The 23,069-nt window shown below is 42.4% G+C and overlaps 1 protein-coding gene and 1 long non-coding RNA gene across 3 annotated transcripts in view; one reads left to right on the top strand and one right to left on the bottom strand.

Moving 5' to 3' along the window:
* The first annotated feature begins 2,165 nt into the window (after nt 1-2,165).
* LOC134352477 (uncharacterized) lies at nt 2,166-23,067 on the top strand. The gene is made up of 3 exons (XR_010019410.1): nt 2,166-2,343; nt 18,976-19,052; nt 22,221-23,067. It is a non-coding gene; the product is annotated as an uncharacterized LOC134352477 (long non-coding RNA).
* rnmt (RNA (guanine-7-) methyltransferase) overlaps nt 19,226-23,069 on the bottom strand; it is a 39,245-nt gene continuing 35,401 nt past the window's right edge. For both annotated transcript variants that reach the window (XM_063059742.1, XM_063059747.1), the window contains one exon: nt 19,226-20,572. In XM_063059742.1, the coding sequence (XP_062915812.1) occupies nt 20,486-20,572 (87 nt within the window). In that variant the 3' untranslated portion in view covers nt 19,226-20,485. The remainder of the gene's footprint in view (nt 20,573-23,069) is intronic.

The raw sequence follows: 23,069 nt of genomic DNA, 5'->3' as shown, positions 1-23,069 counted from the left end.
AACGGTCAAGCTGTTCATTATTCTAAACACAAAGTTCTTGAAATAGTTGGGAATTGGGAGCATGGGACTTGTTTTTTTTACTGTGTGATAACAGCATTTAATGATTTGTGCAGCTGAACACAGTTTTTTTGCAACAAGGTGTTGAATGTGAATTACACTGTGATTAGTAAATATGTCAGTTACAGCTTTTTTTCAAGAAAGTAGTGACCCCATGGTAGCATCCTGTCATTGATGGTGTTGCACAAGCAAGAGTGTCAGTGAGCAGAATGTCCTCTTTGAAACATTGCTCAACAAACCAAAATATTGACTTCTCCTTCATACCTGTTTCTAGTCCCTTGCAAATAACAATTCTTGAACCATGCCTTCATCCTCTATGGAGCAGACATAACCAAGAAGCAAAGATTCATTGTCTGAAAATTTGACTTGTCCTACTGCAGAGCAAATTCTATTGTCCAAAGTATGTTGCACAATTTGTCTTCCATGTTCTCAGACATTTCATCTATTTGTCTTTGAAAAGAGTTGTTGCTGAGTGGAATCACTTTAATTATTTGAACCGGAGACTTATGCAAATTGTACTCAGAAGCTCCCTTACTGCTTGCAGAATCAGTTCTTTTTCAATTGTGTAGGGCTTTCCAGATTTGGCAATGAACCACAAAATGTTATATGAAGCTGCAAACCATCACCGTTTTGTTGTGAAGTGCTGGCAAACATGCTTTGAAGTGGTTTCTGTTTCTGAGTTTTCAGTGACTGAAATTAAGAAAAGTTCTTGTTTGCATTATCAGAGTGTATTTTCTTCAAATGTTCAAGGAGCTGAACAGTTTCATTGCCTCATTTGATAAAACATTTTCACACAAGTTATGACATCATCATAGCTTAGGCAAAACCTAACTCTCTCCCTGAAGGTACATAAAGTGGGGCAGCAACATCTTGGTTGGCCCATGGGCTAGAGAAATGTCAAGACTATTTGAAAGGGCAGGTTCTGAACTTTACCCCATTGAACTCCATCCCCTACTTCACAGGAATTGTGTCACTATGTGATTAGACTATGGGAATCATACTAACACTGTACTACAGTAGTGAACAGCAATAATGCACGGGCTGGGTCCAGAAATAACACGATTTCTTCAGTCCAGATTTCTCATGTTGTGCGAATATGAAAGTGTGGCATTGCATTTCAAAGTGCTTCAAGCAAAGTCTAAGAGAACGCTTAGTTAACAAGAGATGAGGTGATTGCACAATGATGGTAATCAATTATGAGGCAGAGGATCAATTCTTATAATAAGTAATTAATTTCTTAAATTAAGCCTGGAATCCCTCAGCTTTCCCCCCATCTCCATTGCCTCCTTAGGAACTCCCACCACCCCAGGAACCACTACTAATGCACACCACAAAAACTGTATGATTACTGGATGTCCTTGATGTCAATTCAGCCAGCGTAATAACTGCAAGTATAAATGCCTTTAGTGTAAAAGTCTTTCTTAAAACATCCTTCTGTCCTACTTGCAACCCTGTCCTTAGTTACACCCTTGGTCTTTGAGTCTTTATAAGGTATCTCTAGACTTGATTTTATTTTGATTTTTTTCATGACCTCTTTGAATTCCTAAAGTCTCTTTAACTTCACCCCCTTGCTTTTTATATTCGTCTAGGCTTTTGAGATTATTAAGATAAGAATATCTGAAAGATTCCCTTTTTAACCTTGTCATCCAGGGGTACTAGATTTACCAGTCCCACTCTCTAAGAAAGGGTAGCAGAAGGTGTGTTTATTTTCCATGGAATGGAAATTGTTGAGAGGAAAAAGTGAGGGAGCTGTGAAAAATTATGATAGTTAGGATGGACACTAATGATCCTTTCCCTGAAGTGGTGGTGCTTAAGACAAGAGGGCAGAGAATTAAAATAAGAGGGGATCTGAGGGGTGCTTGCAGTCTGGAACACGCCACCTGAAGCGGTGGAGTAGGCCGGTACTCTCATGACATGTAACAAGCATAAAGGCAAGTATGTGAATCACCAAGGGATACAAGGCTACAGACCTCAGATTCAGGTTATTTTGCTGTCACAAACACCAGGGTGCAATGAAGTTACTTGCTCGCTTGCAATTCAGAGAGTAAACAGCCTATATGGTAATTATAAGAGCTGTGACAGGCACAAAACAACAGAATGCTGCAAAGATGGCAGTGCAATCTGAAATCGTGCAGAAGAGAGAAATGCTAAAATGATATTATCAGAATTAATAATGGAAGAAGCATTAAGAGTCTGAGAATGGCAGCACCACTGGGAAGGGAATGTGAAGGAGTTCATGAGGCTAATAACAGTGAGGAAGACATATTCTTAAGTCTGCAAAAGCAAGTAAGTGGAATCAGCGTAGATAAATATAATGATCAGCATGGACGTGTTGGGCCAAAGGCCCAATTATGTGATGTATGAATCTATGACTTGTTTGTGACATTGTTTTCCCAAAATGTCAACAATTGTTTCCGTCCAGAGAAATATAGACACTGTGTAAGCAGAAGGGATGCACTGCTGGAAGTGTCCTGACTGCTTCTATCATAACCCGGTACGGCTATTTCGATGCACAAGAACACAAGCTGCTCCAGAGACTAATCTGTAGACAGGTGCCTGTGATGCTGTTGCCAGTAAGTTTTGCACTGTTCCTGCACCTCACCGTACTTGTGCTCATGAAAATAAACTTGGGTTAATTTTAGATCTACAGTTAACCGAGAACCTACCAACCTGATGGAATTAACTACCAGTGCAACTGTTTTGATCTCAGTCAACAGCATTTTTAACTTACAGAAACTTCGGGTTGCTGATCCAGTTCTTGGAATCCTACATAATGTTAGAAAGTAAAAACAACAGTGTGAAGCTCAGAGGAGAGTGGTCAGGTAGGGGGAGACTTCAATTTCTGTCACCTGGCACCAGTGAAGGCACAAGGATGCCAGACAATAAGTTTCAGCCTGTGTATCTCTATCTGGTCTCCCCCACCACTGCTTACACTCCTCTGTGCCAAAAGAAACAAATCCAGCCTTTCCCATCTCTCCCTATAACTGAAACACTCCAACCCAGGCAAAATCCTGGTGAATCTCTTCTATGCCCTTTCCAATGCAACCAGATCCAGAGCAAACCTTAATTACAGAGCAGGCCAGAAACTGCATTAGCGATAGCAAAGTCAAAATCAAGTTTACTGTCAGGTGCACAAGCACACCTATGCACAGATACAGTGAAAACCTTCCTTGCTGCAGGATCACAGGTACATAGCATCATATTAGCAATATTCAGAAGGAAACCATAAATTATACACAATTTTTACAAGAAAGAACACAATTAGAACAAAAAAGTCAATTTTCGTGCAAAGTGATTGAAGTGGTCATGGTGTCACTAAATTGTTGTGCCAGTTAGTTCAAGACCAGAAGTAGCAGTTCTTGAACCTGGAGGTATGAGACTTGGGGTTTCTGCACCTCCTGGCCAATAACAGCTGCAAAAAGACGGCATGGCCACGATAGTGGAGATATTTGAGTTGCCCTCTTGAAGCCGAGTCTCATATAGATATTTTCAATGGTGGGGAGTGATGTGCCATGAGTCCACTCACCTCCACAGCTTCTTACATTCCCGCACATTCGAATTGCCATACCAGATCGTGCTATGTGATTGCAGTATGCAACATTAGCACTTACCTGTCAAGACTACCTTAACACAACATCAAGCCTATGAACTTTATCTCCGAGAAGAACAAAGAGCATGGGCAATGGAACAAGTTTCCATCTGATTCGCATACGTGCCCATCCAGAGTCGTGTTGCCGGGTCAAGATTCCCCCAACATGTGTGAGAGCCTTTACTAAAGGAATATCAGGAATTCAAGGTGGTGAATCAGCTCCACACTTTAAAGGGCAATTAGGGAATTGAATTAAATGTTTGCCTTGTGTGTAACATCCTTATTGAAAGAATGAATTTTAAAAGTATTTAATTAACTTTCCTAATTGAATATCAAATGCAGCTAAAATTCTACACTACAGCAAGAAAATGAGCAAAGCAGAATATCTATCAACCTTTCAATTACTGTTGGCATTCAGCATTGATAATAAACTGTTTAACTTCATGCTTTTCTCGCAAGAGTATTATTAAAATAATACATTTAATCTTTAAATTAAATTTCTAACTTATTTTTATAAATTCCTAGCTATGAAAGCATTGATGGCATCACTTCAATTTACACTTCCTTAGCAACATCTTGGTAATTGTGTTCTTTTAATTCATTTGAAAATGTATGTCTCCTACTTAAGATCAATGACTCAGTGTAGGTTGCCAAGTAACAGGGCAATAGTTACGTGATTTCCTTTAACTACAAGTCTACCTTTCATTTCAACCCCTGTGGTGCTTCAATGCCAATTCCTGAAAGAAAATAGCACTTAAATTTTGTGGTATAGTGAATCCAGTACATTCAGAGAAAACTGGAATTAAAAGCTATCTGAAACACACAAGCAATTACTTTATTAGCTGAAATTTCTCCCTGGCTCAGTTCTAGAATATTTCAATGGATTTTGAATTGCTACAAGCATATTTTTTTTGAAGAGCAAGATTTCCACTTAGTTCTGCAACTAGATTGTGACCCCATCCTTTCTAGAGCAAGGAAAGCAAACTTTCAATCACTCCCCACATCAGATCTTTTAAATTGTTTTTTTGATTGACAGATTTAGCATAGTAGAAAAAGTGACAAGGAATTTTTCTCTACTAGTATAGTTTTTGTGAAGGTTGTTAATAATATAAAGGCCATTCATTCAGCCCTATTAGTTAAAGATGGCATTTGTACTCCATTTGCCCCTTACTATTTCCTTTCATTCCTTTCTTTCTCCTCCTTGCCTATTAGTTTTAAAAGGGTGATGCCACAGGTCAGCAGATATTGAAGGATTTCTGACCTGAAAGGTCAGCTCTGTTTCTCTGCTCCTTGATGCTGGCTGGGCCTCCTGGGATTTTCCAATTTTTTTCCCTGTGATTGTAGACGTTTACAGCTGCTGCCCCACTGTCCCATCATCCAGTCCTGATCTTAGATGCTACCTATATGGAATTTATTGTTCTCCCTGACAAATTCTCTTGGATGCTCCCATTTCCTTCCGCAGCCCAAAGACATGCTGGTAGGTTAATTGATGACTGCAAGTTACCTTCAGTGTAGTGGATGAGCAAGATAATTGGGTAGAATTTAATGACATTACAGGGAAATAAGGGACTGGTGGATCTGATTCAAAAGATAGTTTAAACTTGATGGGCTGAATGGTCTCCTTCTCCACAATGTCACTGTTATTAATGCAGCTGCCTCACGGCTTCAGTGACCTGGGATAGGATTTGAACCTCTGGTTTTGCAAATAAGTCATCTGCACACTCTCTCTGTGACTGCACAGATTTTCCCCAAGTGCTCCTGTTTCCTCCCACATCCCAAAGACACACTGGTCTTAAGGTAAATTTACTATTGTAGCTACAATAGGTTAGCTGGGAAGGAGGAGAAGTGAACATGTTAAAAGTAATATGAAAGAGAATAGGTTACAGAGAAATGTAAGGGAATGGGACCGAAGGAATTCCTCTAGAACCCAGCATAAACAGAGTATTGAAAAGGAAACAACCATTGAAAATGTCTACTCCCATCAACCTGCATTGGGACCACAGCCCTCCATACTTTGCCATCCTTGTTCCTATCCAAACTTCTTAAAACATTGAAATTGAGCTTGCCTGCACCATTTCCACTGGCAGCTCATGCCACACTTCACAACCCTCTGAGGAATTTTCCCCTCATGCTCCCCTTAAACTTTCCACCTTTCACCCATAACCCATGACCTCTAGTTGTAGTCCCACCCAAACTCAGTGGAAAAAGCCCGCTTGCATTTACCCTATCTATACCCTCATAATTTTGTATACCTCTATCAAATCTCCCTTCAATCTTCTACATTCCAAGGAATAAAGTCCTTCCTAACCTGTTCGATCTTTCCTTATAACTCAGGTCCTCCAGTCCCGGAAACATCCTTGTAAATCTTCTCTCTACCCCTTCAACCTTATTTACATCTTAATGGGCCAAATGGCCTCTTTCTCAAAGGAAATATAAAAGCACTAATCATTTGTCTCAATTGCTTCTTTCAAGTTCAACATTCTAACTGAATAAAGCACTTTATCCAGTTTTCACTTTTGAATTTATTAGTTAGTAACTAACTCTATTTTTAAATGTCCCTTAGTCTTGGGGTCTCTAGCCAACAGAAACATTCTCTAGGTAATCAACCTGCCCTGCACAGACAAAGCTAACAGAAATCTGTTTTTGTAAAGGCTGCCCTAAAGTTTTAAGCAATAAGAAAATACTGGAAAGAGTCAACTGGTCAGGTAGAGAGGAACTGAGTCAATGTTTTAGAATGAAAGGATTTCTGATGAAAGCATTAATTTGATAAATATAGAGATAAAAGAGTAACAAAATAGAAAATCTTGTTTTATTTGTTTATTTCTCAAAAGCAAGGCTGAGCAGCCAGAACTCTTGGTGCCTTGCACATTGGCACCAATGACATAGGTAGACAAGGTGAGGAGGTCCTGAAGACAGATTTTAGGATGCTAGGTAGCAAGCTGAAAAACAGGACCTCCAGGGCAGTAATCTCTGGATTGCTGTCTGTGCCACATGCCAGTGAGGGTAAGCATAGGATTATTTGGCAGGTGAATGCATGGCTGAGGAATTGGTGCAGGGATTCAGATTTATGGATCATTGGGATCTCTTCTGGGAAAGGTGTGACATGTAAAAAAGGGACAGGTTACATCTGAAAACCCAAGCGCGTCCAATATCCTCGCGAGCAGGTTGGCTAGAGTTATTCAGGTGGGTTTACGCTAATTTAGCAGGGGTGTGGGAACCAGAGTGACAGTGCTGAAGATGAGGTAGTCAGTTTACAAACAGAGGCAATGTATAGTGAGACTCCAAGCAAGGAGAAACTGATGATTGGGCTAAATGCAGTCAACAGGATGAGTCACAATGTAAAAGGTGGGAAAAACCGAAAAGAGTGAATACAGGACTCTATCTGAATGCACACAATATACAGAATAAGGTAGATGAATTTGGAGCACAGTTACAAATTAGCATCTATAATGTGTAAGCATCACTGAATCATGGCTGAAAGAAGATTGTAGCTGGGAGCTTAATATCCAAGGATACACTTTGTATCAAAAGGATGGGCAGAAAGGCATAGGAGGCTCTGTTGCTCTGTTGGTAAAAAGTGAAATCAAATCATTAGAAAAAGGTGACATAGGTGTTGAATCATTGTAGATAAAGCTAAGGAACTGCAAGGGTAAAAAGACCCTGGAAGTTATATACAGACCCCGAAACAGTAGAAAGGATGTAGTATACAAATTTCAATGAGCTAGAAAATGCATGTCAAAAGGGCAATGTTACAATTAGTCATAGTGGGTTTCAATATGCAGGTGGATTGGGAAAAACAGTTTGGTGCTGGATTCCAAGGGGGGCAATTTCTAGAATGCCTACAAGAAGGCTTTTTAGAGAAGCTTGTGGTTGAGCCCACTAGGGGATCAGCTATTCTGGATTGGGTGTTGTGTAATGAACCGGAATTTGTTAGAGAGCTTAAGGTAAAAGAACCCTTAGAGGAAAGTGATTATAATATGATCAAATTAAACCTGAAATTTCAGAAGGAGAAGCTAAAGTCAGATGTATCAGTATTACTGTGGAATAAAAGGAATCACAAAGCAGTATTGCACCCATATTGTACTGTCTCAGTACTTTTATATTTGTGTGCTGTAGCACTTACTTTTTATTCGCAGTTTTTTTGTAAATAACACTATTCTTTGCATTTCTGATTAGATGCTAACTGCATTTCATTGACTTTGTATCTGTACTCGGCACAATGACAATAAAGTTGAATCTAATCTAATCTAGCATCCAACCATTGGAAAACGGTGCTGGAGAGGTAGTAATGTGGGACAACAACATGGCATGGTGGACGCACTGAATAAGCGTTTTACATCAGTCTTCACTGTAGAAAACACTATCAATATGATGGAAGTCCCAAGTGTCAGGGGTCATGAAGTGTGTGAAGTTACCATTACTAGGGAGAAGCTGAAAGGTCTGAAGGTAGATAAGTCACCTGGACCAGATAGTGTACACCCCAGGGTTCTGAAAGTGATAGCTGAAGAGATTGTGGAGACATTAGTAATGATCTTTCAAGAATCACTGGATTCTGGATTGGTTCCAGAAGACTGGAAAGTTGCAAATGTCACTCCACTCTTCGAGAAGGGAGAGAGACAAAAGGAAATTGTAACCAGTTAGTCTGATCTCAGTGGTTGGGAAGTTGTTGGAGTTGATAATGACTCTTCAGCCCCTCAAGTCCATGCCTATTAATCTGTTTGGTTCCATTGACGAGCACCCACACCATAGCCCTCCATGCCCTTCCTATCCATGTACCTATTCAAATATCTCTTAAATGTTGAAATTGAAATCACATCCATCTCATTCCACTCTCACCTCTCTCTGACTAAAGGATTTCTCCTTCATGTTCCCCTTAAACATTTCACCTTTCAACCTTAACTCTGCCCTCCACTCTGTCCTGTTCCGTCTGGAAAATGGGATCTCATATGCCAGGCTGCTGCTTATAGACGTTTCAGGGAGGTGATATTCAGTGACTAAGTGGCGTCATCGGTGATGTGAACTTCCAGTAACCTGGTGCATTTAACTCTCCCTATGGAGGAGAAACATTGTCTCATTTGACAGTATACATGTATACAGTTAAATAACAATAATCTTTACTTGACCTGACTTGACTTGTCTTGACCTCTAGTTCTAGGCTCACCCGACCGCAACGGAAAGAGCCTGCTTGCATCTACTCTTCATCATTTTATATACCTCATCAAATCTCCCCTCGTTCTCCTGTGCTCTAAGGAACAAAGTCCTATCCTATTCAACCTTTCCCTATAACTCAGGTCCTCAAGTCCTGGCAGCATCCTTGTAAGTTTTCTCTGCACCCTTTCGATCTTATTGATACCTTTCCTGTAGGCAGATGACCAAAACTGCACACAATACTCCAAATTTGGCCTCCTCAAGATGTTATACCACTTAAACATAATATCCCAACTCCTGTACTCAATATTTTGATTTATCAAAGCCAATGTGCTAAAAAAAAAACTCCCTCAATGACTCTATCTATCTGTGCTGCCACTTTCAAGAAATTATGGATCTGTATTCCCACATCCCTCTGTTCTACTGCGCTCCTCAGTGCCTTACCACTCACCTTGTAGGTCTTACCCTGGTTTGTCCTCCCAAAGTGCAACTCTTCACATTTGTTTGCATTAAATTCCATCTGCCATTTTGTAGCCCATTTTTCCAGCTGATCCAGAACCTGCTGCAAACTTTGATAGTCTTCCTCGCTGTCCACTCTGCCCCCAATTTTGGTGTCAACCACATATCATACGCAAATTTGCTGAATCATATTTCCTTTGGTTTTACATGTATTACTCCAGATTTCCAGCATCTGCAGCTTTTTGTGTCTCCAATATTCAATAGTTGGTGCCCAACACAAAAGTAATACAAAAGAGCTATGAAATCACAAAAAATTACAGCATAGAAACAGGCCCTCTTAGTCAACCTTGTCTATGCTGAGCATGATGGCTATCTGCTAACCCCTTTTGCTTCCATTAGGTCTTGTCCATCTATACCTTTACTACCCAATTAGCTAACAAAACACCTTTTAAATATTATAAATATACTTGTCTCCACCACCCCCTCCAGCACCTAGTTACAATTGTTCATTCATTACGTGCTGTGTCATATGACATGGGTGATAATAATGTTTCCATGACCATGATTTTCCTTTGTAAATTTTTCTACAGAAGTGGTTTGGCATTGTCTTCTTCTGGGCAGTGTCTTTACAATACAGGACATCTCTGCCATTCAGGAATTGTCTGCCTGGCGTTATTGGTCACATAACCAGGACTTGTGATATGCACCAGCTGCTCACGTGACCATATACCACCTGCTCCCATGGCTTCTGGTGACCCTGATCAAAAGGGCTAAGCAGGTGCTACACCATACCCAAGGGTAACCTGCAGACTAGAGTAGGGAAGAACTACTTTAAACCTCCTTTGGTAGAGACGTACCTCTACCCTGACATCCTCTCATTATAATCATTAATCAAAATCAGAATCAGGATCAGGTTTGTTACCACTGACATATGTCATGAAATTTGTCATTTTGTGGCAGCAGTACAGTGCAAGATATAAACATTACCATAACTTAATAAGTAAACAAATAAACAGTTTGAAAGATGTATAGTGTTCAGGTGTTCATGGACTGTTCAGAAATCTGATGGCAGAGAAGAAGAAGCTGTTTCTGAAACATTGCGTGCGGCTCTTCAGGATCCTGTACCTTGTCCATGATAGTGTCATGAGAAAGAGGGCATGTACAAGATGGTGAGGAACCTTAGTGACAGATGATCCTTCTTGAGACACCACTTTTTGAAGATGCCCTCCATTGTCTACAACACTGTACAACTTCCTTCAATCTTGTGCATTGGAGCCTCCATACCAGCTGGTGATGCAACCAGTCAGAATGCTCTCCATGGTACATTGGTAGAAATTTGTTAGAGATATTGGTGGCATTACTAAATCTCCTCAAACTCTTAATGAAGTATAGCTGCTGGCATTCCATCAGTTGTGTGAAAAGTTTACTTACCCCTTATGTTTCTTCTTCACACCATAAACCTGTTTGTTCAAGACACCCTGCCCTGGGATGAAGACTCTAACTATTGATTCTAGAATTTGCATCTCATACTTTTATAACCTTCTCAGCAGCCTTCCACATTCTAGTGTGAATAAGTCCAATTAGCCAATCTCTACCTCTAACTACAGCCTTCCGTTCTAGGTAAAGAAGGAGATGAGGAGAAGGAGAAGTTCTTTGCAAGAGTAATCCAGCTGCTTCACTTGGAATGTTTGGGTCCCTGGATGGTGGAAAGAGCGTGATGAACTGGAGTTGTATCTTCTCCAGTTACATCAGCGGCTGCTGTGGCCAGGGAGTGGTGGGTGGGGTAGGAAGTGTGTACCAGGGAATCACAAAGTGAGAACTGACTCATGAAACAAGAAATGGAAAAGAGAGAGGAAAGTGGGAGTTTAATTTTGGAAATGGCTGAAAATACAAAGGATAATACATTAATTGTGAAGGCTAGTGGGATGGAAAATAAGTTCCATGGGAACTTTATCTTTGCTCTGTCCTGGGGAGAAGGGATGAGAGCAGACATGCTACAAATATATGTGGTTGAGAGCTCCAACCTGAAGGTGGGAAGAGTCGTGCTTCAGAATGAAACTCCTGTACCTTCTTCCTGATAGCAGCAGTGAGAAGGGGGAATGGCCCAGATAATAGGGGCCCTGATGATGCCAGCTGCTTTCCTAAGACATGGGTGATCATGGGGGTAGGGGTGAAATAAAGAGCTGGGAAGTTGATTGGGAAGAGATACAGGGCTGGAGAAGGGGGAATCTAATAGGAGAGGACAGAAGGCCATGGAAGAAAGAAAAGGGGGAGGAGCACAGAGGGAGGTGATGGGCAGCCAAAGAGATAAGGAGAGAGAGAGAAAAGGGGGTGGGGAATAGAGGGGTGGGGCACATTACCAGAAGTTTGAGAAATCAATGTTCACGCGATCTCTTTGGAGGCTATCCAGAGAGAAGAAAAGGTGTTCCTCTGCCAACCTGAGTGTCGCCTCATCACAACAGCAGAGGAGGCCACTAGGAGATCCCACTTTTTCTGGCAGATGGAGCATGGGTGCTTGGCGAAGCGGTCTCTCAATCTACATTGGGTCTCATCTATATACAAGAGGTCACACCGGGAACACCAGACACAGTGTGTATGACCCCACAGACTCACAGGTGAAGTGTCACCTCACCTTGAAGGACTGATAGGAGCCCTGAATGGTAGTGAGGGAGGAGATGTAGGGGCAGGTGTAGGGGCAACTTGTTCCACTTGCAAGGATAAGAGCCAGGAGGGACGACTGGTCAAGGGAGTTGCAAAGGGAGTGATCCTTACGGAAGGCATAAAGTTGGGGAGGGGAGCAAGGGAAAGATGTGCTTGGTGGTGAAATCCCACTGAAGATGGTGGAAGTTACAGTGAATTATGTGCTGGACACAGAGGTTGGTGAGGTGGTAGGGGAGGACAAGAAGAACCCTATCCCTGGCGTGGTGGCAGGAGGATGGGGTGAGAGAAGACATGTGTGAAATGGAAGAGATGCAGCTGAGGGCAGTACTGATGGTAGAGGAAGGGAAGCCCCTTTCTTTGAAGGAGGAGGACATCTCCTTCGTTCTGGAATGAAAAGCCTCCTCCTGAGAGCAGATACGGTGGAGATGGGGGTATTGAGAGAAGGGGATGGTGTTTTTACAAGTAACAGGGTGGGAAGAGGTATAAACCAGGTAGTGGGTTTGTAATAGGTATCAGTGGATAAGCTGTCCCAGAGATAGAGACAGAGAGATTGAAAAAGGGGAAGGAGGTGTCAGAAATGGACCAGTTAAATTTGAGGGCAGGGTGGAAGTTGGAGGCAAAGTTGATGAAGTTGACGAGCTTGGCTTGGGTGCAGGACGCAGCACCAATGCAGTGGTCAATGTAGGAAAGGTGGGGGAGTGACACCAGTGTAGGCTTGGAACGTAGACTGTTCCGTTAGTCAACAAAAAGGCAGACATAGCTAGGACCCATGTGAGTGCCCATGGCTACACCTCTTGTTTGAAGGAAGTGGGAGGAACCAAAAGAAAAATTATTAAATGTCTGCTAGACAGAGGAGAGCTTTGAGGCCTTCCTGGTGGGGTATGGAGGTAAATAGGGACTGGATATCCATAGTGAAAATAAGATGATGGAGGCCAGGGAAATTGAAATCATTGAAAAGGTCAAGATTGTGTGAAGTGTCACGTATAAGGTAGGAAGGGACTGAACCGGGGGGATAAAACAGAGTCGAGGTATGCAAGTAAGAGTTCAGTGGGGCAGGAATGAGCTGAAACAATGGGTCTATCTGGACAGGCAGGTTTGTAGGAGGTAGAAACAGAAGGTGCGGGGTAAGGGAATGATGAGGTTGGTGACAGAGGATGGGAGGTGCCCAGAACTAATAAAGTCGGTGTGGGAGACAATGGCCTGGTGCTCCTTAGAGGGATCTTGTTCGAGGGGTAAATAAGAGGAGGTGTCTGACAGTTGTTGCTGGGCCTCAGCAAGGTAGAAGTCAGTCTGCCAGACTACTACAGCACCCCCCACCCCCAGTCTGCAGGTTTGATGATGAGGTTAGGATTGGAGCAAAGACAGAGGAGAGCAGTGTGTTCAGACAGAGTGAGGTTAGGATTGGAGAGAGGAGTGGTGAAGTCGAGACAGTTGACGTCTTGTCAGCTGTTGGTAATGAAAAGATCCAGAGCCAGGTGTCCAGGAAGAGGAGGAGGGTTGAAGACGGGAAAAGGGGTCATCGGTGCGGGGTGGGGAGTCCTTGCCAAAGAAGTAGGCTCGGAGACAGTGCCAGAAGAAGAGCTCAGCTTCATGGCGAGCACGGAACTCGCTGAAGTGTGGACACGGGGACAAAGGTGAGGCTCTTACTGATGACAGAACATTCTGCCTCAGTGAGGGGAAGGTTGGAGGGGATGGAGAAGATCCGGCATGGATGAGAGCTGGGATCAGAGGGGGGAAGGGTGTAGGTAGTGTCAGAGGAGAGGGGAGGGTTGGAGTGTTCAGGGAAGGTGGGGTGAGAGGAAGACGGAGTTTCCGAGGACCTAAAAGTTGGCGGTGGGACTTGAGAGACGTGGGATTTCAGAGTGCTAGCGGGGGAAGGAGAGACGGGCAGCGCATGGATCCCAGCTGGAGGTGCTGTCGGTCAAGGATGGAGTCAGCGGCAACAGGGGTCTCGGTCTGGAGACGTCCAGGAAGAGGAGGAGGGTTGTAGACGGGAGAAGGGGCCATCGCTGTGGGGTGGAGAGTCCTTGTCAAAGAAGTAGGCACGGCGAAGGAATCGGCTGTACTTTTTCCCATAGATGTCGCCTGGCCAGCTGAGTTCCTCCAGCATTTTGTGTGTGTTGCTTGGATTTCCAACGTCTGCAGATTTTTTTGTGTTTGAGGTCCTTTTTTTATTATTTCTTACTTCTCTTGTATATCTGTGCACTTGTAATGCTACTGTGACACTGTAATTTCCTTTGGGATCAATAAAGTATCTATCTATCACAGAGAACCTATCCTGAGCCAAACACATTGATGCAATCACCAAGAAGGCATGCCAAGCAGTTATAATTCATTAAGAGTTTGAAAAGATTTGGTACATCCTCAAAGTCAAGCAATTTCCACAGATGTACCACGGAGAGCACTCTGACATGGGTGCGTCTCCGCCTGGCATGCGCAGGATTGAACGAGGCTGCAGAGGATTTTAGACTCAGGCAGCTCCATTACAGGCACAAACCACCCACCATCAAGGGTGCAGATGTCATGACAAGGCAAGGGCAAAGATAATAAATACTTTATTGATCCCAGAGGAAATTACAGTGTCACAGTAGCGTTACAAGTGCACAGATACAAATATTAGAAGAGAACTAGAAAGAATAAAAAAAGCAAGTTACCACAAACAGTCTATCAGGAGAGGGTCATCACTTCCCCGGCTGTAGGTTGACTCATTATAGAGCCTAGTGGCCGAAGGTGAGAATGACCTCATATAGCACTCTTTGGAGCAGCACAGTTGTCTTATTTTTTTTTACTAAAAGTGCTCCTGTTCAGCCAAGGTGGCATGCAGAGGCTGAGAAACATTGTCCAGAATTGCCAGGAGTTTCCACAGGGTCCTTTATTCTACCACAGCCCCCAGTGTGTTCAGTTTGACTCCTATAACAGAGCTAGCCTTTCTAATCAGTTTATTGAGCTTGTTGGCATCACCATGTTGATGCCATTGCCACAGCACACCACCGCATAGAAGATCATACTGGTGACAACAGACTGGTAGAACATGTGAAGGAGAGGCCTGCATACTCCAAAGGACCTCAGTCTCCTCAGGAAGTAGAAGTACCTTTGACCCTTCTTGTATACACAGCCTCAGTGTTGGTGCTCCATTCAAGTCTGTCATGCAAGTGCACCCCCAGGTACTTGTAGGTCTTCACCACATCCACGTCCTCACTAGCGATAGTAACAGGGAGCAGTACAGACTTAGTCTTCATAAAGACCATCACCATCTCCTTTGTCTCACTGTTGTTGAGCTGCAAATGATTTAGCTTGCACCATTTGACAAAGTCCTCCAACAGGGCCCTGTCTTCATCCTCCTGTCCTCCCTTTACACACCCAACTATTGCAGAGTCATCAGAGAGTTTCTGCAGATGTTGTATCTCAGGTTGTACCTAAGGTTTGAGGAAGTGAGCCAATGTGCAGGCAAACATAGTTTACAGAATAGTATGCTGTGAAGCAAGGCAAGAAAGGACATTGAGACCATAGCTTCCCTTTGCACAGCATTGGGCTCAAGCTGTTCTGAATACCCGGACAAGGTAAAGATGCACAAAGGATACACACGATAGCTATAGGACAATTACTTTACCAACTCTAAGGTACCAAATATTATTAGCTCGCAGTTTCTATTGGTTATTAATACCTGTATTACTGTAGTATGATTGGTAATTGATTATGCAAATAAGGAATTTGAACATGTACAAGATCACAAACTAGTTAATTTCTGTGTAAAAATTGCATTTTATTTGTTCAAGCGTTAGAACAGTTTGGTGACAGGGGTCACACTGTTCACTTTGTGCACAAGTAAATAAAGTGTGATTGAGGAATGAGTGCAAGTTTTCTGAGATCTGTTGATCTGCGACAAGGACGTCATCCAAAGGCAGTGCCTCAAGAAGGCGGCATCCATCATTAAGGATCCTCACCACCCCCTTCTCATTACTGCCATCAGGCAGGAGGTACAGGAACCTGAAGACCTGCATTTAATGTTTTAGGAATAGCTTTTTCTCCTCCACGTCACAATTCTGAATGGTCCATGAATCCATGAACACTACCTCGCTATTTCTCTTTTGCACTTTTTTATTGTACCTATAGAAATTGTTTATGCTTTGCACAGAAATACAGCCACAAAACATGTGTCAGTGACAATAAACCAGATTCTGAAATAAAAATAAGGAGTATAATTTGCCATTAGACTTTAGAACTCATACAAGAGCAAATTAGGTTTCGAAAAATTTATATCAACACACACAAAATGCTGGAAGAACTCAGCAGGTCAGGCAGCATCTATGGAAATGAATAAACAGTTGATATTTCAGGCTGAGACCCTTCATCAGGAGTGGAAAGGAAGGGGAAAGATGCCAGAATAAAAAGGTGAGGAGAGGGAAAGGATAGCTAGAAGGTGATAGGTGAAGCCAGATGTGTAGGAAAGGTAAAAGGCTGGAGGAAGAATCTTAATCACAAAATAATCTGCAGATGCTGGGGTCAAAGCAACACTCACAACACGCTGGAGGAACTCAGCAGGTCGGGCAGCATCCGTGGAAAAGATGGGGCGACGATTCCGGCCGGAACCCTTCGTCAGGACTGAAGAGAGAAGGCCCAAAACGTTGACCGATCTTTCCCACGGATGCTGCCTGACCTGCTGAGTTCCTCCAGCATGTTGTGAGTGTTGGAGGAAGAATCTGATAGGAGAGTGAACCATAGGAGAAAGGGAAGGTGGGCAGACCCAGAAACCCAGGGTGAGGTGATAGGCATTTGAGAAGAGATGGGAGGCCAGAGGAATAGAAGAGGAGGGGAGGGGGAGGGAAATTCTTCTCGTTGGAAGATATCAATATTCATGCTATTAGTTTGGAGGCTACCCAGACAGAATATAGGATGTTGCCCCTCCACCCTGAGTATGGTCTCATTGTAGAACAGGAGGAGGCCGTGCACCGACATGTCCGAACGGGACTGTGAATGAGAATTAAAATGTTTGGCCACCGGGAAATTCCACTTTTGGTGGATGGAGCAATGGAGCTCAACAAAGCAGTCCCCCAATTGACGACGGGTCTCACCAATGTAGAGGAGCTGCATCAGAAGCATCAGACGCAATCAACGACCCCAGCAGATTCGCATGTGAAGTGTTGCCTCACCTGATAGTTCTGTTTGGGGCCCTGAATGGAGGAAAGGGAGGAGTGAAGGGGCAGGTGCAGCACTTTGGCCACTCGCAGGGTTACCAGCCGAGAGGGAAGTTAGAGAGGAGGGATGAATGGACAACGGAATCACAGAGGGAGGGAGTGATCCCTGCGGGAAGAGGAGGCAAGGTAAAGGTATGTTTTGTGGTAGAATCCTTTTAGAGAAGACAGATATTGCAGAGAATTATGTTGGGTGCGGAGGCTGATGGGGTGGCAGGTAAGGACAAGAAAATCATTGTCACCGTTCCGGAGGGAGGAAGATAGGGTGAGCTCAATGTTCGGGTAATGGAGAAGATGGAGGTGAGGACAGCGCCTTAAGTGAGGAAGGGAAACCCTGTTCTTTGAAGAACATTTCTGAAGTCCCCAAATAGAAAGTCACATCCTCGGAACAGATGAGGCAGACAAAGGAACTAAGAAAAAGGAGAAGTATTTTTACAAGCGACAGGGTGGGAAAAGATATAGTCAAGATAATCGTGGGAATTGGTAGGTTTATGAAAAATGTCAGTCAACAGTTTATCTCCAGAGATGGAGACATAGAGAGATCAACGGATAGGAGGTATCAGAAATGGACCAAGTGAATTTAAGGGCAGGGTGGAAGTTGGAAGTGAAGTTGATGAAATTGACAAGCTCAGCATGGGTGCATGAAGCAGCACAAGTGCAGTCAATACAGCAGAGGAAGAGGAAGAGTTGGAACACGGACTGTTCTGTGTAGCCAACAAAAAGGCGGGCTCGTCTGGGCCCATAGCTACCCCGAGAGGTAAGGCAAGCTCCTTTACATTGATAAGAACCGTCTTAAGTTGAGGGACTGCTTCAGAGAGCACCTCCGCTCCACTCGGCAAACACAGAACCTCCCGGCCTGATTCCCATTCCTGTTCCACCACGTTGGTCCATGGCCTCCACTTGTGCCACGATGAGGCCACCCTCGGGGTGGAGGAGAAACACCTTATATTCCATCTGGGTAGCCTCCAACCTGTTGGCATGAATATTGATTTCCCTTTCTGATTAAAGAAAATTCCCTCCCCCTCCTTCTATTCCCCAATCTGGCCTCTTACCTCTTCTCAACTGCCTGTCATCTCTCACTGGGTCCCCTCCTCCTTCCCTTTCTCCTATGGTCTACTTTCATCTCCCATCAGATTTCTTCCTCTCCAGCCCTTTACCTTTCCTACCCACCTAGCTCACCTATCACTTTCTAGCTATCCTCCTTCCACCCCCCCCCCATCTTTTCATTCTGGTGTTTTCCCCCTTCCTTTCCAGTCCTGAAGGTTCTCAGCCCAAAACATCAACCGTTTATTCATTTCCACAGATGTTGCCTGGCCTGCTGAGTTCCTCCAGCATTTTGTGTGTGTTGCTTTGGATTTCCAACATCTGCAGAATTTCTCATGTTCAGGACATATGTTCTGGTTTTACTTAAAGCTTATTTTGTGGCTGGGGCTTTGCTTACAGATGTGAGCTTCAGTGGAATACATTAGTAAAGAAACCCTGTGAACCTGCAAATACAAAACAGTTGCAGTTCTAGATTAGTAAATTCGCACCCATTGCAAATTGACACCCTGAAGCAAGGTTTCATGTTACTTCTTTCAAGTAACTTGTAAGTAGCTAGGGACAGGGAGATGAGATGGTCAGAATCAATGGTTTTGATCCTCCCACTGTTCCCTTGAAGCAGATATTGATGTACTTATAACTTGATTTAAAATGGCTGAGGCTGAACAAATTGATAGGAATTTGGAAGTCATGTGTATTTATCATAATGAAAAAGCCCAGAGAAACAAAGGGAGGGTAAGTTGGAATGATGCTGCATTAACATCTTTCCAATGCAGAGAATCAATCTAACATTACCTAATTACATCACTATGATCATGTCTCCCACAGGTAAAATGGTATACCACCTCAAGGTGGAACCCAATCAGCTGATGTAAACTTTGTTATCCTTGGCAAGACTTAAGGAGGTGAGGAACAGATATAGTGCTTGTGGTCATTCATTTTAACTGGATAATCCATGCTGTGTAAATGTTTTACATTAATTGATTGGGTTTTAATAAAAGGAAATGCAGGGTGATCAAGAACAATAAGCACTAGATAATTCGAAAAGAGCCTGATACTATAGACTGTAGGCCAATGATCCAATGCCAACTGCAAAATTTATTCATGAGGAAATAATTTAAATGACAAAAGAAATGTAACAGCTTATAAATCTGTAAAATATATTTATGCATCATAATATCGATTTGTTCCAACAAAAGAACTGCACAATGTCTTTGGAACATTCATAGTGAGAGTTCAAAATTTATTCAGACACTACCACAACTGATTTTCTGCATTACATTTGACCACTTCTATGTTCCTACAAGGAAAACCAAAGATATTACATTTATATCTTTAAATATTTTTGACAAGAATTTACTTTAGAGAAGCCATAGTTTATAGATGGCAACGTGGCAGTGGAGAATAAAATATTCTATAGGAAACAGGGAAGTCCCAGTTAAAACTGGTGAGCATGTGTATGCTCCACGAAGTTCATATTTGTTCAGCATTCTAAAGGCAGGATTGGAAAATAAAACCTAAAAGTCAGCAGTTTATAAAACTGTTTACAAAAAGTAGAACATCCAAGAAATTAATCAAATGCTTAATGGCATGGAGCCAATAAAACAACAGCTTCCATTATTGCTACATCAGACATTGGCCTATGATGCCCAAGACTGGAACCACCGTCCATGAAGATTATGTTAGTCTTTCAAAAACTACACAGTAAGTTTTGAGGAAGGAGTCAAAGAAAATGGTCATTCTTACAAAGGGTTGGGGAGAAATAATAAAAGTAGATAACACCATAAAAGTATAAACAGGAAGGGCATGGAGCCCAAACTACTTCAGGATCACAGTAGCAGGATGACAAGTAAATAATTTAAATGGTGCCAACAAATAATTTTTCCTACAAAATGCAGGCAGAAAGTATCTACACTACCCTATCCCAGTACGCATGTTCAAAAACTCAAACAGCAGTGAGATTTTTATTTTAGAGTTTGTAATCACCAAATGACACAGCACATAATGATGATGATGAAATCACCAACTGACCTACTTTTCTAATATTTCCAGAAGGACCATCCTACATTAAAAAGTAAAATGTAAAAAGCTCAGTATTCAATTTTTTTTAACAAAAATATATGCTTGCAACTAAAACAATAAGTATAGTACAAAGATTTTTTTTAAATGACACATTCCATCAGGACATTGCTTCGTGTGCAGCAAATAACTGTGCGTTGATCATCAGGGACTTCAGTTTGAATCCACAATCTAAAATAGCATCAGTACCCAATAGGCATAACTAGCATTCTTAAAATACTGTCTTCGAAAGGATCAACTTCTATCGTTATCTCCTTTATCACACCTTCAGGTTCCAGCGAAGTTCCCAGCAAATAAAAAGGATTTGCTTATGGTTGTTTCTCAAATGCAAACACCAAGTATATACCTAGGAAGAAAGTATAAGGATTTTACTCTGGTTCTAATAAAACAATGATTGCACAGCCAGTGGATGGCAGTATTTTCACAAACCTTTGACTCTGTTCCTCATCTCTAATACAATGAAGTACACTGATCTTGGAAAGGTGTTACGTCACTTCAAACTTTACAATATATATGCACAGGAGATCAGAGTGAGTGGTTGGGGGAAGGGGTAGGAGCAAGAATGATAACACAAGCAGAGGTAATACAGAGTATAACTGTCTCTACTCAAAACAGTTTATTGTTTAATGAGTGCCCTCCAAGAGGCCACTTAACTGCAGTTTGTTCAATAAAATGCAATCATAAAGTCAGAGCAATAGAGCATAGATACAAACATTGCTTTCTTTCATCTAATTGTCATTTTCTTGTCCAAGACTAGAGTAACCTGTTTCACAGTGAAGGTATCACATTCTACCTCTTTCTCCACAAGACTGGCAAAGAATACAGTATGACATAGATCAGTTGCAGATATGGACAGAGAAATGGCAGATGGAGTTTAACCCAGATAAATATGAGGTGTTGCACCTTGGAGGGGCAAATACAAGGAGACAATACACTGTTAATGGTAAGACCCTTTACAGTGTTGCTGAGCAGAAAGATCTCGGGATCCAAGTTCACAGCTCCTTGAAAGTGGCTACACAGGTCAATAAGGCAGGAAAGGTTTATGGAATGCTTGATTTTATAAGTCCAGGCATTGAGTTCAAAAGTCAAGAGGTCATGTTGCAACTTTATAAAACTCTGGTTAGGACACATGTGGACTTTAGCATACAGTTTTGGTCACCCCACTATAGGGAAGATGTTGAGGCTTTGGAGAGGGTGCAGAAAATGTTTACCAGTATGCTGCCTAGTTTAGAGAGCATGTGCTATCACAAGAGGCTGGATAAATTTGGGTTCTTTTCTGTGGAGTGCCAGAGGCTGAGGGAAGATCTAATCGAGATTTATAGGATCTTGAAAGGCATAGATGAAGTGGACAGACAGAATCAGTTTCCCAGGGTTGAAATGTCCAATACCAGAGGGCATGGACTAAAGGTGAGAGCTGGTAGGTTCAAGGGGAGTGTGAGGAGCAGGTTTTTAGAGACGTGGACGTCTGGAATGTGCTGCCTGGTATGGAGGTAGAGGCAAATACATTAAAGGCGTTTGGACAGGCACATGAATGCAAGGAAGGTTTGATATGGACATTGAAGGTATATGGGCATGGTGTAGGTAGGAGGGATTAGCTTTAGGGTGTTTTTGATTTACCTTTTAAGCTGGTTCAGCGCAATACTGTGGGCTGAGTGATGTGTTCCTATGCTGTACTGCTCCATTTTCTTTTTAACTAAGCTAATTTGGAGTGGAGCTTCTCTTCAGATTATGAAATCTGACACATGTTCAGCCCCTCCACATGAACTACCATTTGGGGAACAGCAGAGTGGATTTATCAGGTGCGGGGGCGGGGGGCGGTGGAGAGTGGGGATTGCTGTCTTGGTTACAATCAAGTGGCAGGAATGGAACTCTACCATAATCTAGGAACAATCTTTATGCATCTCTAACCAACATTGAACTGATCACTAGTTTTATGTGATAAAAAGGTTGTAATTCTGATGAAAGGATGTTACAAAAACTTTTATCTCTTTTAGCTCTTCCTTCAGTTAGTCCTGACGAAGGGTCTCGGCCTGAAACGTCGACTGCGCCTCTTCCTATAGATGCTGCCTGGCCTGCTGCGTTCACCAGCAACTTTGATGTATGTTACAAAAACTTTTATCTGTTTCTCTGCCTGGTATGCCTTCACAGCTTGGAATGGAAGCTCCAATGCAAGAAGCTGCAGAGAGCTTTGACTCAGCCAACTCCATCACAGCCACAGCCCTCCTCACTTTCAAGCATATCTTCAAGAACTGGTGTCTTAAGAAGTTCCCATCCATCACTAAGGGTCTTCACTGTCTAAGGCATGCCCATTCCCATCAGGATTGACCTGAAAACCCTCACTCATTTCAGGAACAGCTCCTCCCCTCTGCCATCAGGTTTCTGCTGCAACAGATTTCATGTCATAAGAATGCTAACAAACCTGATTCTGCTCTATGTACTGTTAATTGTGTTAATAATTTCCAGCACATTTATTACTTCAGATTTTCAGTACCTGCAATAGCTTGCTTTGTAATATTTAAAGTCCGAAGCAGACTATATATTCAGGGAAAATAATATTGGCCTGTGAGGCAAGTTAACTTTGTAATGTTCTAGCATGTGCGCAGAACCTGTGCCATCTAGTGGCCACTATAACAAAGTTTCAGTCGTGTCATGCAAAGATTAGCAGATCAACAATAATGACAGCACATCTATTACAGTGAGGTTCTAAATTAATTATAGTTAAGTGAAAAGCCAAGATCAATCCTCTTTTATAATTAGATGTATGAAAACAACCAGGAATATCAATACAAATTTAACTGATTTTTACTTTACAACTTCATATCAGCCAATTTTAAATTGTTATT

Source organism: Mobula hypostoma, chromosome 1 (genome assembly GCF_963921235.1).
Source record: "Mobula hypostoma chromosome 1, sMobHyp1.1, whole genome shotgun sequence".
In the NCBI taxonomy this organism is placed as follows: Eukaryota; Metazoa; Chordata; class Chondrichthyes; order Myliobatiformes; family Myliobatidae; genus Mobula; species Mobula hypostoma.
The sequence above is the reverse complement of the archived record's forward strand: the minus strand, read 5'-3'. Positions and strand labels throughout refer to the sequence as shown.